We start from the raw sequence: 16,160 nt of genomic DNA, 5'->3' as shown, positions 1-16,160 counted from the left end.
GATTCCCAGTCAGGGCACATGTCTGAGTTGCGGGCCAGGTCCCCAGTTGGGGGCGCATGAGAGGCAACCACACATAGATGTTACTCTCCCTCTCTTTCTCCTTCCCTTCCTCTCTCTCTAAAAATGAATAAATGAAATCTTTAAAAAAATAAAAAATAAAGTGAATCCTAAACTTGTTTAATCCCAAACTTAAATCTAACTCTCATTTAAACCATTTCACCAATCTCAGAGCTAACTCTAACCTTAACACTAACCCTAGCTCTAATTATAAAATAAACACTAATTGTAACCCTAAAGCTCACTCTAACCCTAAAGGTAAACCTAACTCTAACTCACAACTTAACCCTGACCTCAGCCCTAATTTAAACCTAAACCCGAACCTTAAAGCTATCTCTAACCCTAATCATAATCTCAAGTCTAAAGCTAAACCTAAACTTAACCGTAACCCAACCCCTAACCATAACCTTAATGTACACATCAAAGGTAAAACTAAAGCTAACTCTAAGCCCAACCCTGCTCATAAACTCGACCTAACCCTTACTGTAACTCTAACCCTAACACTAATTCAAACCTAACCCTAACTCTAACCCAACACTAGTCCTCACCCTAACCCGAAATCTAATACTAACCCAAATTTATACTTTAAAACTAATACAAACCTAACTCTAATCCTAAACTGAAACTTAACTTTAATTCTAACCATAACCCCAACTCTACATGTAACACTAACTTAAAACCTAACCCTCACCCCAACCCTTACCTTAAAACTAACTTTAACCCTAGCCTTTATCCTAACCCTAATCCTAACTAATTTATACCCAAACTCTGAGCTCAAAGCTATTTCTAACCCTAACCTTAAAACTCAAATCCTCAAAGAATCAAAAACTCAACCCTGCACCTAACCCTAAAACTAACCCTAATCTTAACATTAACCTTAACTCAAAACCTATTTCTAACCCTATAAAAAATAATATTCTATAAATTTTCTATATGGTATACTATATTTCACATATAGTTTTTATATATAGTTTCTCAATCTAAATAGACCCTATTTGATATTTGACCAGATTATTCCTTATTGTGAGTTTTGGGGGCTGTCCTGTACATTCGTAGGCTGCTTATCAGCATTTCTGGCCTCTACCAATTAGATGCCAGTAACACCCCCCAGTCCCTAGCTGTGACAATAAAAAGTATCTACCGATATTGCAAAGTTCAGTTTAGAAGGCAAATCCACCCATCTGAGAACCATTCTCTTTCTGTGTGTAAGTGACTAAAAGAAACGAGCCAACGATGTATAGAAGAGAGAACACATATATGATAAAGAGGCTGAACATTCAGATGTTACTTCTCTATATGCAAGGGATCGTGTCTATTTCTGCTTCATCTACATCAATGCTAAGGGATGTTTAGTACTCATTCATCCAGAAAGTCCAGTCTTCACACTCGCAGTGGCAGTACGAGACTCTGCTTGAGGCTCTAGGGGTGAGTCAGTGAGTTTCGGTGAGAGCCAAGTCAGCAAAGCTACTTGTAACTCAGGTTGGGGTACAGGTAAGAAGGACAGAGATGTAACAAAAGTGTTGGAGCAGGGAAGAGTGATGTAATGACCCAAATTTGGATCCTCCAGGCAGGCAAGCCTCCTGAAGTAACAACATTCTCATACCTTCCAAATGACAGTTTTCTTCCCAAGGTTGGTCTCCTGACTCAAGGCCTCCTCCATCTCTTTCCTCACAAGTTCCAGGGCTGTCTGGAGATTTGCCTGTTTGGGAAGATATGCTGAGACCATTACAGACACCTAACCAGGTGTGTCAGGCATTACAAAGATCACCTAGAACAGGCCCAGTGAGCACACAAAGATGTCCAACCTCATTACAGCTAAGTTAAATATAAATACACTTTAAATGTTAATGCCAGACATAACCAAAGATTTAGTAAAAGTATGTTCACTGTAGCATTATTTAAAATAGTAAACCTGTAACTAACCAAAATGTTAAAGAAGAAAATTTTATCCTTTGCAACAGCATGGATGGACCTGGAGAGCACTATGCTAAGTGAAATAAGCCAGTCAGAGAAAGACAAAAACCATAAGATTTCACTCATATGTGGAATCTAATGGACAAACTGAACTAACAAGCAAAGTAGAGACAGATTCATAGATAGAGAGCAGGATGACAGCTACTTACTACTTTAGTAAGCAGTAATTACTTACTACTTTATAATCAGAAAAATGTTTAGTATTATTAGGCAACAAGAAACCATGTAAGTTAGAATTTATTCAATAAAAATGATTGATAATGATGATAATGACATAACATAATGCTGATAAAATATAGTAGATTTGTGGTGGAATTAATGTGACCAAAGTGGCATTTGTTTTAATGTTTGCAAGGAGTAGAATCACATAGATGGAGGGAAGCTCCCTCCCATGGGAGAAACTGGGCAAAATCAATGAGGTGACTAAGGCCTGGCAGGATTGGGGACAGCAGCTACTAGGCTAATGTTGCTGGATCTCAGTGGGTTAAGACAACTGTACAAACAGAACATAGAGCCCAGCCAATCAAGACAAAGGCAAAGAAGTTCAGAAGATATTTATTTGGTATTTAATTGAAAGACTACAAAAATATCGAAAACGTCTCTAGAAATATTACACTAGACATGCTCTGTATGGTGCTTTCAATGAAAAAAAAAAAAAAAGGCAGAAACATTCTACAAAAAAACTAGCTAGAAAATAGCCAGCATCTGAGTTTTGTAGATGGCAACCAAAACCAAAGAGAAAACTCAGAAATGTTTCTAGGCAAGTCCAGAAGGTAGCTGAGGGGATAAATACCCCAAATCTTATTTTAAAACAACAAAACCAAGCTTAACATTTTTTTAAAAAGTATTTTAAATTTATTTCATTGTGATGCTATTTCAGGAAAACATGTCAGTATAAATAAGCCTTTGACCTTCTTTGTGCTAGTAGCTGTTGCAGATGTCACGGATTTAAATGCGTTCAGAGTATGTCCAAGAACTTTAGAAGAGCACCAGGATGGAGAACTCTATAGAGTGTCACAGATGTCCCTTTGGGGGGCCAAATACTGGTAGGAAGCACCTCTTCAGTGAAGTGCTCACATCCTGAGCCCTCGAATATGAATTGAATAAAGACCTGCCCTGTGCCCTTAGCTCCTGGATTCCTACTTCAGGGCCCTGTGCCCGCCCAGGCACTATTCTTAACTAATGCTCAGATCCCATACTGTTTTGATAACAGTATTAAGGTAGAGATCAACACTATGCAAAAGGAAGGCACGATGCCAATCGTAGTGGCTAGAATGCCTTCACCAAAAAGATGGGCACTTGTACAGTCCTGATGCTAGGGATCTAGCTGTGGGGCCCACACGATCAGCCTGGAAAAAGGAGACTAGAAGTACCTGACGGGAAGGCTACCTGATAGAGGGGGACCTTCACAGGGATACAGAACCCGCGGCCCAGGATGGCTATGAATTCGGCCCAACACAAAATCGTAAATTCGTGAATTTACTTAAAACCTGGTGGGGTTTTTTTGTTTGTTTGTTTTTGTTGTTGTTTGCTCACCAGTTTCCGTTAGTGTTTGTGTATTTAATGTGGGGCCCAAGACAACTCTTCTTCCAGTGTGGCCCAGAGACGCCAAAAGGTTGGCCATCCCTGCAAGAAATGTGCGTCTGAACGCCTTAACAGGGGTCCCAGATGGGGTTACCCTGGAGCAAAAGCAGGGACATCCCAACCCACCTGAGTGCGCTGTGGGAGGGGCGGCTCAGAGCGGGAATGCCCGGGAAGCACGGAAGTTGGGGAGAGAGGGTTCAGCGGGACAGGGAGCCGGGAGCACACAGAGGCGAGTGTCAGGGGCATGCGGAGTGGGAGAAGAGTGGGGGAGAGGGGCAAGGGCGCGCGGGCGTGGGGGCAGCAGGCGCGAAGTCCTTGGTATCACCGGACCGTGTCTCCGGGAGGTCACAGGCACCTCTGCTGGGCCTGCTGTGGTCGGAGGGCTCTTCCAGGCCAGTCAGCCTGCCAGTGCGTCCAAGAGAACAGCTCACCTGGTGGCGCTGGGCGGCCTCCTCCAGCGGTGCCGTGTGGTGGCCTCTGTGCTCAGGGCCGGAGTAGCACGCCCAGCACAGCGCGACCTGGTCCTCCTCGCAGAAGCGGCTGAGCTCCTGGCCGTGCAGTGCACACTGTGCCCACGAGGGCCGCTCGTCCGGCTCCAGCCGCCGCACGCTGTCCACTAGGCTGGCCAGCTGCCGGTTGGGCCGGAAGCCCTCCCGCGTGAAGGGACTGCGACACTGCGGGCAGGCGAAGAGGCCTCCCTGTTCCCTGTCAGACCTGTCGCAGAACTCGGAGATGCAGCTCACGCAAAAGCTGTGGCCGCAGTCCACGCTGACCGGGTCCTGTAAGAAGTCCAGGCACACGGGGCAGCGCGCCTCCTCACGCAGCCGCTGCCCAGGCGACCCCGCGGCCATGCTGCCAGCCTCGAGTGTCGGTGCTACCTCCCTCCAGTCTGCTAGCTCGGGAGGGTCCCTGCCGCCCGCTTCCTGCACTATCATCTCAGGTCGGTCTGCACCCTCGGGAGGGGCCCTGCCGCCGGCTTCCTGCACTATCAACTCATGTCGTCTGCACGCTCGGGAGGGGCCCTGCTTGAGGACGAGCGTGCACACCATTGGGTTTTATTCTCAGGCTTGGGGTCAGGAGGCCGGAGGAGCCAGTCCCAGTGATAAGCAACAGGCACAGGCCCTGGGCCACTAGGGTAAATTAGCACTCAGGTCTCCAGGCAACTGGACGTTTCTAACTGGAGCCCTTCACTGTTCCCGGTACTCTGCTCCTGCTTTTACCACCAGTAAATTTGGAGACGGGGCTGAGCTCCTTCCTCCACTGTGTTCATGGCCTCCTCATCCCTACACACATAATGATTTCTTGATATATTTTTTCCAAACCTTAATCTCTCTACCTCCTGTTAATTAGTTCATGATTTTTAAAAAAATGAGTAGATGAGTTGAAGGGAACATAGACACCCTAATAGATGTGTGTGTGATGATAGGTCTATAGTCCAGTAACATTCAGAACATTTGACTGCATTCAGAGAAGGTCCTGGGCATGGGGAGCTGCAGGGTGTTCTGATTGTTGCAAAGAAAATCTCAGAGGTGATGATGCTGTAGACTTAGACATTCCTCAGAAGGACAATGAGCAGAGGCAGTCAGTGCTGCACCTGTGTCATGGGGAGACTGAGAAAGACAGGGAAGGAGCAAGATGATTTGACAGAAAGTATGTGATCCTGACTGAGGATGAGTTCAGTGAGGCATTAGGTCACAGGAAAATAGACATGTCTGCCTTCTGAGCAAAATGTAATTTCCATTTTGTTGAACTTGAAGTGATCGTAGGCATATCTTCAGCAATCTACTCAGTTGGGTAGCTGGGCTGTCAGACACAAGGTGAGCAAAAGACATGTGGCCTAGCTCTCAAGGAGCCAATAACTGGGACAAGGAAACATGCCAGTGCTTCAAGAATATAACGGAGGACTCTAAATCAACCTATGGGGTCAGGTGGGACCCTCAGGGGTCTCTGAGCTAACACCTGAAGGTGCAAACCTGTGGTTTGTGAATGCAAACCACAGGTGGGAAGGGGCTGTGGCGAACAGAACAGTGAGAGGGCAGAGTCCACAGGAGCCATGGTAGAGGGAGCTGGATTCGCCCATTACCCCAGCCCCAGGCAGGCAAGTGTGTGGCCAGATGAGGAAGAGTGGCAGCAGATAAGGTCCCAGTGGAAGCCAGGCCAAATGACTCAGGTCCTTGTGGCACCCTCCCGTGACACTCATCCTTATTCTAAGGGCCAGGGATTGGCCTGTAGCTTTGACAGAAGGAAGAGTCTAAAAGCTTTGAGACCATTTGCCGAAAGGCTAGCTGGATAATGAAAATGGATAGATTGTTGAGAACAGACATGGACAAGTATGAGCAAAACCTGAGGTTACAAAAGAAAGCAAAGCAGAGACCTCCATGACAGAGAAGTATTCTCTAAACCCAGGCTGAAGACTTGTTCACTGAGGGGCTTTAGAGGAACTGTGTCAACTTTGTAGGCCCCACTTCATCTAACATGTGAGGACAGTGTTAGTGCCACTCAGGATCAAATAAACTAATAGATAATACACGTTTGACACAGGTCCTGGCATGTAGTAAGCATATTTAATTAAAGGAAAAGAGGAAACATAGCAAAGTGAGTGGAAGACTAGTGAGACAGAATGTAAGCTATATGAGGACAGAGGGATGTTTTTCTATTTGATTCAATGCTGTATCCCCAGTACCTTGAAGAGTGACTGGCACATATGGACACCCAATAAATACTAGGTTAATAAATAAGTGAATAAGGGGATGAACAGAATCAATACACTTTATCCTAGAAGCTAATGCAGAAGAGAACTTCAAAGGTGATCATATGATGTCAAATGTGAGATCCCTATTTTTCTGCATTTTATATATATGGTCAGGCTTTTTATCACTGTGACTCTGGGAGATACTAGACCCTGTTTGTATTTTATTTAGAGACATAACCAAGCAACATATTTGTTCAAATGTATGAACAATCTGATAGTACAGCTCATGTGAATGAGGATTGTCTGGTGTCTAGGAGGTAAGAGGAGGTGACTGGCTTCTGCTGAGGAGGGTCACAGTGGTATTCAGGAGGGCACAGTGGAGGGGAGAGCCAATGCCAGAGGGCATGTCTTCCCTGACTGGTTCTAGAATCACTAAGGCTCTGTTCTGTCTTTAGGCAAGCAGTGGGCTGGGTTGTTAACTTGATGTCACTTATTTACAAATGCTCTGTGAAGGGCCTCCAGGGCACTTTCTTGTTTAGTATGGTTGGTCTAATTTAAACTTGTATTTTCTGATGATCATTTTTCTGGAGTGAATAAAACATCTCTGCCTTTGTGCTGGTACAACCCCATTTGGTGCCCCTCCTAACCCTTACTCCATCCCCTGACTCACTGAGAGCATGCAGAGTTCCAGTCCATTAAGCTACCCACCCCCACCCTGATGCCATCCCCTTCTCCATTGGTGTTTTGCCTTCTCTGGCAACATGGGGTCCCCCATCCTCTGACCTTACCTCCTGCTCTCCCTTGCTAATGTCTTTGTCACTGTGGCTTTGGGCTCCTAAAACTATCTCCCCGGGGCATCCATTTTTCCTTCCCTAGCCTGGGTCCTTTTTACCACCGCCTTAGCTTTAGGGCAGGGGTGTCAAACTCATTTTCACTGGGGGCCACATAAGCCTCCCAGTTGCCTTCAAAGGGCCGAATGTAATTTTAGGACTGTATAAATGTAAATACTCCTTAACTAGGGGCAAGGAGCTCTACATTCAGCCCTTTGAAGGCAACCACGAGGCTGATGGCGCCCCTGATGAAAAGGAGTGTGACACTCCTGCTTTAGGGATTTGCACTCTCCTAGCCAAACTCAGCCCACTCCACAGTGCGGGGTGGAGGGAACAGAACAGCCAGCACAAACCTCAAAAAATCCTCAAAAGCAACAGCCAATGATGCAGGCTTTCCTTCCTGCTTCTGGTCTAAAAAGGATCTGCGCTGCCCTGGCTGGTGTGACTCAGTGGATTGAGCACTGGCCCATGAACCAAAGGGTCACTGGTTCCATTCTCAGTCAGGGAAATTAAGGGGATTCCCAGTGCCTGGGTTGTGGGCCAGGTCCCCAGTAGGGGGAGTACGAGAGGCAACCACACATTGATGCTTCTCTCCCTCCCTCCCTCCCCCTCTGTTGAAAAATAAATAAATAAAATATTTAAAAAAAATAAAAGGATCTGTGCTGCTTTTCATTTCAGCAGTTGCACCCTGGATTTTTACTGTTTCTTTTTCCCAGAGGCTCTGTCGATGATTCATTGAGCTAAGGTTTCCTAACATCTTCTGTTCACACAGCTTCAGATTCCTCTGGCTGTCTGAGGGGCACCTGCACCCAGGCACCTCTGTGCTTCCGCAGAAGGAATTCAGAGAGCACATGTGAAGCAGAGAAGCCTGACTGAGGGAGAGCCCAGGGCCTCTAAGACACTGATGGGGCAGCCAGAGAAATGCTAGCCCCTTTCTCACACACAGGAGCTTTAATCAGCACATGTGCATGTTAACAAAGAGATGTATGTAGTAATGCTGTAGGTAAAGAGTGATTTACATGAAAATTTTCTGTTAATGGATTCAATGACAAGAATGTATCCTGTTCACACTTTTATTCGAAAGTCACTTCACTCTGGGCCTGCACAGAGTAAGGGGGTGGTATAGTTTCTGGAATAAATTAACAAATGTGATGTCCCTTTTGATGGATGATACTGTATTTTTTTAGAATTCCTTTATGTCAAAGGGCAAACTTGGGCGAGATGGTTGTTTATAATTTGAAACCACTCTCTACAATCAAGTAACTGAATAAAGGTGATGAAGCAATTGAGACAACTAGCCACAGAAGATAAGTGACCAATCTAGAAATCAAATTACTCTTTTCAAGACAGCTAGCATCTTGAAATTGGCAGATAATTTGTTATTCACAAATCTCTTGGCATATAATCAGGAAGGAATACGCGGAACACAGAATGGAGGTATGGAAGCTTCAGAATGATTGACCCCACAAACAGGGAACAGAACATGTCCCCAAAGGTTTTCACTCTCTTTCTCTCAGGTGTGTTGCATGATTGGGGAGTAAGAGGTTTGGGCAAGAATTTGTTGAATACATATTAGATGCCAGCCCCTCTATGCATGGTATCCCATATAATCTTTATAGAAGGCCCATTTCTCCCTCCAGGGTCCCACAGGGTGCATCACAACACCAGTGTTTGAATGCAGGTCTGTGACAGCTTCAAATCCACGCCCTTCACCAAGTGCACTCTTTCACAGAGATTCTGAGAGTTGCAGGTGCTATATTCGTGGAATCAGGCTCTAAGGACCACCAAAGGAAATGAGTAAATACAAGATGTGAGGTTTCAACAGCTTACCACTTGAGCCCAATACCTAGTGCCTGGCTCCAGAAACTATCTTTTGGAGGAGGAAACCCCTGCCTGCACTGGTCTGCACACCAGGATCATCACTGAACACAGGCTTAGAACTGAAGATAAGACATCCCTAAATTGCTCACAACCCAAATTTCTCATGTCTGATATATGGGTGGGGTTTATGGTGACACAGAATAATTTTAATTCCTCTTGTAAAAGTTATTTAATTCCTCCTGAAATTAAACCATGTTTATCTTCTCCCAATCAGATGAAATACCTCCGCTTCCTTTTTATTCCTTTTCTCTTGGTATAATTCTAAAAGCTCATGATGTTCTCCCATGAGCACATGCCACTTATCTAAGAGTTTCGAAATCACAGCCCTCAAAAGTGAAAGCGGTGTGCTCCAGATCAGCTGAGATAGATTGGTTAGTCCAGATGTACACTGTGTGAGACTTCTGTCACCTTAAACAACTCCCTTCTCCTTCATTATGTTGTAAGTAAATGTATTCTCTCTGTACCAGGCTTCTATATCTAGACTTCTGGGAGGAAGTCATGGATGGTACCCTAGTGACCTTGAGCTCAGTGACTTTGAGCAAAGCATTTACTTTCTAGGCCTCAGGTTTCATATTTATAGATTAAAGGAGAGCAATTGTGAAGGTGAGCTCAGGTAATGCAAAACACCAAACACTGTGAATCCAACTGAATACATGCTTAAGAATGGTCAGCAGATTCCAAGGTGGCTGAAAAGTAGGTGAAAGCAACTTCCACCTGCTTCTAGCACCAAATCAGATTTGCAACTAAATTACAGAACAACCCAGTGAAAGCTAGCTGATATGAAATATGATGACCAAGGATTACAGAAGAAGCTACATAGAGACTAACAAGACAGATGGAGACATGGAAAGGGAAGTCCCACACTCAGGTGCAGCAGTCGCTGAGAGGTCGAAAGGATATTGTGGCTGCGAAACCCTCACCCTGGGAGCGTAGGGTCCCAACTCCACACAGGGATCCCCAAGCCAGAGCAACAGAGATGGGAAGAGGAGCCCATATAGCATCTAGTGGTGAAGATCAGTGGGGATCTGGTCCATCGGGGAGGCTCAGATGGCAGCCTCATGAGCACCAGCCTGGGGAGCTCACAGTCTGAAATTGGACTGCTGGTGAGGCCACACTGCCTTACTCGGCTCCTGCAGAGAGGTCTGCTAGCTATGCTCCCCAGTGACTGCTGTTGGGGCCCTCTTTTGAGGGGTGAGGCTTTTGGTGGACACCCCGGAAGTGGCTGAATCATGTGGCTTGGGAAAGAAATCTGATCTCCCCGACTTGAGTGCACAGCCGGTGACCCTCCCCATCAAATCACTTGGCTGCCTGGTCCTGCTGAGTTCAGCTACACAGGGAAATTAGAGTGTGGGGCACAGAGCAGGGATTTCAGCCCCATCCTGTGGACTTTGGCAGCGGCATGGGAAGACCAGACAGCCATGCTGAATTGGGACCTTTGGCCCCATCCTGAAGAGTTCAGCAGTGCAGAGGGACCAGAAAGCCATGTAGGACTGGAATTTTTGGATGATGTACCCTGGGGAGGCTTTGGTCCAGGAACCAGAAGGGTGACTTCTGCTTGCCAAAAGACCCATGCACAAAGCCAAAGGGGAAGAGGAGAGAGGGTGGGAAGGAGGGTGGGTGGGGCAGGGGAAAGTGGTGGTGGGAAAATGCAGACAACTGTATTTGAACAACAATTAAAAAATGATTAAAAAAGAAAAGACACAGGGAATCACCACAAAAGAACAAAGGGAAAAATAGAATTTAAAAAAAATAAAGAAGGAAGAAGGCAAAATGGAGTAAGAAAAACGAAGAGTAGAAAATGAGATTTGAAAAATAAGAGTAAAATGAAGAACAAGTGACATAAAGTTATCTGAAAGAAAAGATAACAGGAGTATTTTTTTTTTTAATGAAGTGGAATTTGTCTCAGCAGAATTTAGTGTTTGTCTGCTGGGTTCTCCCTCTGGATACAACTCTCATGTTGTCTGCAGCTGGTGCAAGCCAATGTCAGATGCTGTCCAGTCTAGCTCTAGGCAGCCTGTTTGAAGCTATAAGCAATCCACAGTTTGTGACTGTCTGAGTGAGAGAGTGCCCCAACCCTTGATTGGACAGGCTCTTATTGCTTTTCTGGGAGCAGTACATCAAGGAAGGTTCTCATTCATTATACTCGGGTTTGCTTTAGGTGATTACTTTTTACAGATAACAAAGAAAAGGATGTTGTTGATTACTTCTTACTGATAACAAAGGAAAGAATGTTGCAAATGCAAGGGAAAAAGTGGTTGAACTGGTTACACTCTGTCCTTGGGAGGTTTAGCACAGACTTTAGGAAGTCTTAACTCCTGCCTTAACTCAGGATGAGGGAGTTTTAGCAAAAGCAAGCCTCAAAGCAGCCTAGATATAATGCAGGCCTGGTTCCCCATGAGAAAGCTGATCTGTGGGCCTGGCTCCTGGGTTTTCCCAACCAGAGCTGAGCTACATTTGCCATTGCCATGTGGACCAGTTCCCTATAATGAACAAATGAGGTAGAAAAAGGAGGCAAGAATGACTCTAAACCTTTTAGCTTGAGTGATTCGATTATCAGTGAATAAATAAACCACTGAACAACACAGAATAAAGGGCCCAACAAGGCAAAAAAAAAAAAGAAACTCCTACTCCCCGGCCCTCCCTCAGTGCCCTGCCAACCTGCCTTTGGTGGTAGTATGGTCTGTGGGGCCCTGGGTGCCAGAGCCACACAGGTAGGAAGGCAGCGGGCAAGACCTCGGACCAGTGAAGATGGCGCTGAGCTCCCATCACCGACCTGAGCCTCATGGAGGTGACTGAGGGTGAGTACATGCAGCTGCAGTATATCCTCTTCTGGCACATGGAGGCTGTGGCCAATGGAAAGCTCAAGACATGACTCAACTCAGCCTTTCCAGTGTCAGCAGCACGGCAGGGGGCCTCGCAGTGGCAGGGATTGAGGGCGGCAGCAGGAAGTGTGGGAGGGAGAAAGGGGCACCCCTCTGCTGCCAGCTCAGGCTGTCAGCAGCTTTACATCATGCGTGGGCCACAGCGACTTACTGGAGCTCCTCAAGATGCTGCTGATTGAGGCAGCCACACCCCCCACCAAGGAAGAGAAGATACCAGGCGCCTGGTGGCCCAAGGACTCTGAAAGCACCGGCAACAACTCTATGGCTAGGAGGGTGTGGCCAGGGCACAGGTCAATTTGGCCTTGGGCCTTCCCTGGAGGACCCCCATCAACTGCCTCTCCTATGAGCCCCTGTCCCAGGTGCTGGGGTGTTGAGCACCCCCTCCCCCAGCCAGCCCCCAATATTTTTGCAGATATATCTCCTAGGGCAAGGGAAATAAAGGAAAAAATAAACAAATGGGACTACATCAAATTAAAAGGCTTCTGCACAGTTAAAGAAACCATTATCAAAATGAAAAGGGAGCCAACCATATGGAAGAACATATTTGCCAATTATACATCCAAAAAGTTTTAATCTTCAAAATACATAAAGAACTCATAAAACAACACCAGAGAGACAAACAACCCAATTAAAAAATGGGCAAAGGACCTGGATAGATACTTCTCCAAGGAGGACATACATCACTGGCAATCAGAGAGATGCAAATTAAAACCATAATAAGATACCACTTCACACCTGCTAAAGTGGCTATCACTAATAAATCAACAAACATAAGTGCTGACAAGGTTGTGGAGAAAAGGAACCCTAGTGCACTGTTCATGGGAATGCAGACTGGTGCAGCCATTGTGGAAAACAGTATGGAATTTCCTTAGAAAACTAAAAATGGAACTGCCTTTTGACCCAGTGATTCCACTTCTGAGAATATATCCAAAGAATCCCAAACACCAATTCAAAAGAATATATACACCCCTATGTTCATAGCAGCATTATTTACAATAGCCAAGATTTGGAAACAGCCTAAGTGCCCATTAATAGATGAGGGGATAAGAAAGCTGTGGTATATTTACACAATGGAATACTACTCATCCCTAAAAAAGAAGAAAATTTTACCTTTTGCAACAGCATAGATGGACCTGGAGAACATTATACTAAGTAAAATAAGCTAGTCAGAGAAAGACAAATACCATATGATTTCACACATATGTAGAATCTAATGAACAATCTAAACTAACAAGCAAAATAGAGACAGACTGACTCATAGATGGAGAGTAGGCTCACAGCTATGAGGGGGGAGATTAGGGTATAGAGGGATTAAGCAAAAGGAAAAAAGGACTCATGGACATGGACAACAGTAGGTTGATTGTAGGGGGAGGGATGTATATGGGGGTTAAATTGTAATGGAAATAATACAGTAAGATTTTTTTCAAGAAAAAGACAAATATAATATGATCTCACTTATAACAGGAATTTAAGGAACAAAAGAAACTAACAAGAAAAATAGAATCACTGGCACATAAACATGAATCAAACTGACAGCAGTAAGAGGGGAGGGGAAGGTGGGGACTGGTTGAAAGAAGGTAAAGGGATTAGACAAAGAACCTATATGCATCACCCATGGGACAACAGTGTGGGGATTGCCTGAGGGAGTGCGGAGGGAGAGCTGCGTGAAAGGGAGCCAAGTGGAAAAAATTGGGGCACACACATTAGCATAAACAATAAAATATAATTTAAATTAAAAAAATAAATAACTGTCTTGACTCTGATTTCACTATATTTGGGATTAAGTGAAGAGTATTAAGACTTCCAAACTGAGGCTTCTGGTCAAGAGGGAGGCATAGGTAGATATGCTTCATTTCCTCAAACAACCAAAAGAAGGAAAACACCCAATTTTAAAACAAAATACAACCAGAACTCCCAGATAATTGAACTATATGGAAGTCAACAACCAAGGAGCTAAAAAAGAAACATTCATCCAGACTGGGTAGGAGAGGTGCAGAAGGGCAGACTGGGTGGAGAGGATGTGCAGCAAGGTGGTGGCTGGTGGGCTGGGTGATCCCAGATTCTCATGCAGATAAGCCAAGAGGAACAGCTGGGGATTGGGATAGACCACCCAACCCAGGGTTCCAGTGTGGGGAAAGAAAGCTTCAAAACCTCTGGCTCTAAAAATCTGTGGGGATTTTGGTGGCAGGAGAAACTGCCAGTCTCACAGGAGAGTCCGGTGGAGGGACCCACAGGGCCCTAAAGCATACACAAGCCCACCCACCCAGGAAACAGCACTAGAAGGGCAGAGTTCACTTGTGGGTTGTGGTGGACGTGACTGAAAGCCAGCTGAGAGCTGAGCAAGTGGCACTGTTCCCTCTCTGACTCCTCCCCCCCACACAGCACCACAATGCACCAAAGTGGGTTTCCACACCCTGGCAAATACCTAAGGCTCTGCCCCTTACAATGTAACAGGTGTGCCAAGAAAAAGAAGTACGTCCCAAATGAGAAAACAGATCACAACTCCAGAAAAAGAGCTAAGCAACAAGGAGATAACCATTTTACCAAATGTAGGTTCAAAATACTGGTAATCAGGACGCTCACAGAAACAATTCAGTATGGCCACAAAATAAAAGAAGTGAAGTCTATACAAGGTAAAATAAAGAAAAATACACAGGGAACCAACAATGAATGGAAGGAAACTGGGAATCAACTCAATGATTTAGAACAAAAGGAAGAAATAAACATTTGACTAAAACAAAATGAAGAAACAAGAATTCAAAAAAAGAGGAGAGGCTTAGGAACCTCGGGACAACTTTAAGCATTCCAGCATCAGAATTGTAGGGGTGCCAGGAGGAGAACAACAGCAGCAAGAAATTGAAAACTTATTTGAACGAATAATGAAGGAGAATTTCCCCAATCTGGCAAAGGAAATAGACTTCCAGGAAGTCCAGGAAGCTCAGAGAATCCCAAAGAAGTTGGACCCAAGGAAGCACACACCAAAACACATCATACTTACATTACACAAGATTAACGATAAGGAGAGAATCAAAAGCAGCAAGAGAAAAGGAGACAGTTACCTACAAAGGAGTGCCCATAAGGCTATCAGCTCATTTCTCCAAAGAAACCTTGCAGGCAAGAAGGGACTGGCAAGAAGTATTCCAAGTCATGAAAGGCAAGGACCTACATCCAAGATTACTCCATCCAGCAAAGCTATCATTTAGAATGGAAAGGCAGATAAAGTGCTTCCCAGATAAGGTAAAGATAAAGGAGTTCGTCATCACTAAGCCTTGTTATATTATGTGTTAAAGGGACTTATCAAAGAAAATCAAAACTATGAACAGTAAAATAACAACAAACTCACAACTATCAACAAATGACGCCCCCCCTCAAAAAAAAAAAAAACAACAGAAACAAAAGCAAGCTAAGCAAATAACTAGAACAGGAACAGAATCACAGAAGTGGAGATCACATGGAGGGTTATCAGCAGGGAGGGCAAAGAGGAAGAATGGGGGAAAAGGTAAAGGAACTAAGAAGCACAATTCGTAGGTACAAAATAGACAGGAGATGTTAAGAATAGTATAGGAAAAACTTACGGGACACAGCAAAGGCAATCCTGAGAGGGAAGTTCATAGCAATACAGGCCTACCTTGATAAGATAGAAACAGTTCAAACGAACAACCTAACCTTACACTCACAAGAACTCAAGGCACAACAACAAAGACAGCCCAGAGCAAGCAGAAGGAAGGAAATAACCAGGATCAGAGCAGAGTTAAATGACATAGAGACTAAAAGCACAATTCTAAGGATCAATGAATCCAGGAGCTGGTTCTTTGAAAAGATAAACAAAATCGACAAGCCTTTAAGTAGGCTCATCAAGAAGAAAAGAGAGAGGATCCAAATAAACACAATTAGATATGAAAGAGGAGAGATTACAACTGATACCACAGAAATACAAAGGATTGTAAGAAATTACTATGAAGAACTGTATGCCAAGAAATTTGAAAACCTAGGTGAAATGGACACACTTCTAGAAAAATATAACCTTCCAAAACTGAATGAAGAAGAAGCAGAAAGTCTAAACAGACCAATAACAGCAGATGAAATTGAAGCAGTAGTCAAAAAATTTCCAACACACAAAAGCCCTGGACTAGATGGTTTCACAGGAGAATTCTACAAAGCATTTAAGGAAGAGCTAACCCCTATCCTTCACAGACTATTCGAAAAAATCCAAAATGATGGAAGACTCCCAAATTCTTTTTATGAAGCCAGCATCACCTA

The 16,160-nt window shown here is 44.6% G+C and overlaps 1 protein-coding gene across 2 annotated transcripts in view; it reads right to left on the bottom strand.

Annotated features, from left to right (window-relative positions):
- The window catches only part of TRIM58 (tripartite motif containing 58), a 36,026-nt gene extending 31,286 nt beyond the window's left edge, over window positions 1-4,740 (bottom strand). For both annotated transcript variants that reach the window (XM_053911331.1, XM_024560645.3), the window contains exons 1-2: window positions 4,047-4,740; window positions 1,661-1,756 (exon numbers count right to left, since the gene is read on the bottom strand). In XM_053911331.1, coding sequence (XP_053767306.1) covers window positions 1,661-1,756; window positions 4,047-4,664 — 714 coding nt within the window. In that variant the 5' untranslated portion in view covers window positions 4,665-4,740. The remainder of the gene's footprint in view (window positions 1-1,660; window positions 1,757-4,046) is intronic.
- Window positions 4,741-16,160: the final 11,420 nt, after the last annotated feature.

This window comes from Desmodus rotundus, chromosome 9 (assembly GCF_022682495.2).
Source record: "Desmodus rotundus isolate HL8 chromosome 9, HLdesRot8A.1, whole genome shotgun sequence".
In the NCBI taxonomy this organism is placed as follows: domain Eukaryota; kingdom Metazoa; phylum Chordata; class Mammalia; order Chiroptera; family Phyllostomidae; genus Desmodus; species Desmodus rotundus.
The sequence above is the reverse complement of the archived record's forward strand: the minus strand, read 5'-3'. Positions and strand labels throughout refer to the sequence as shown.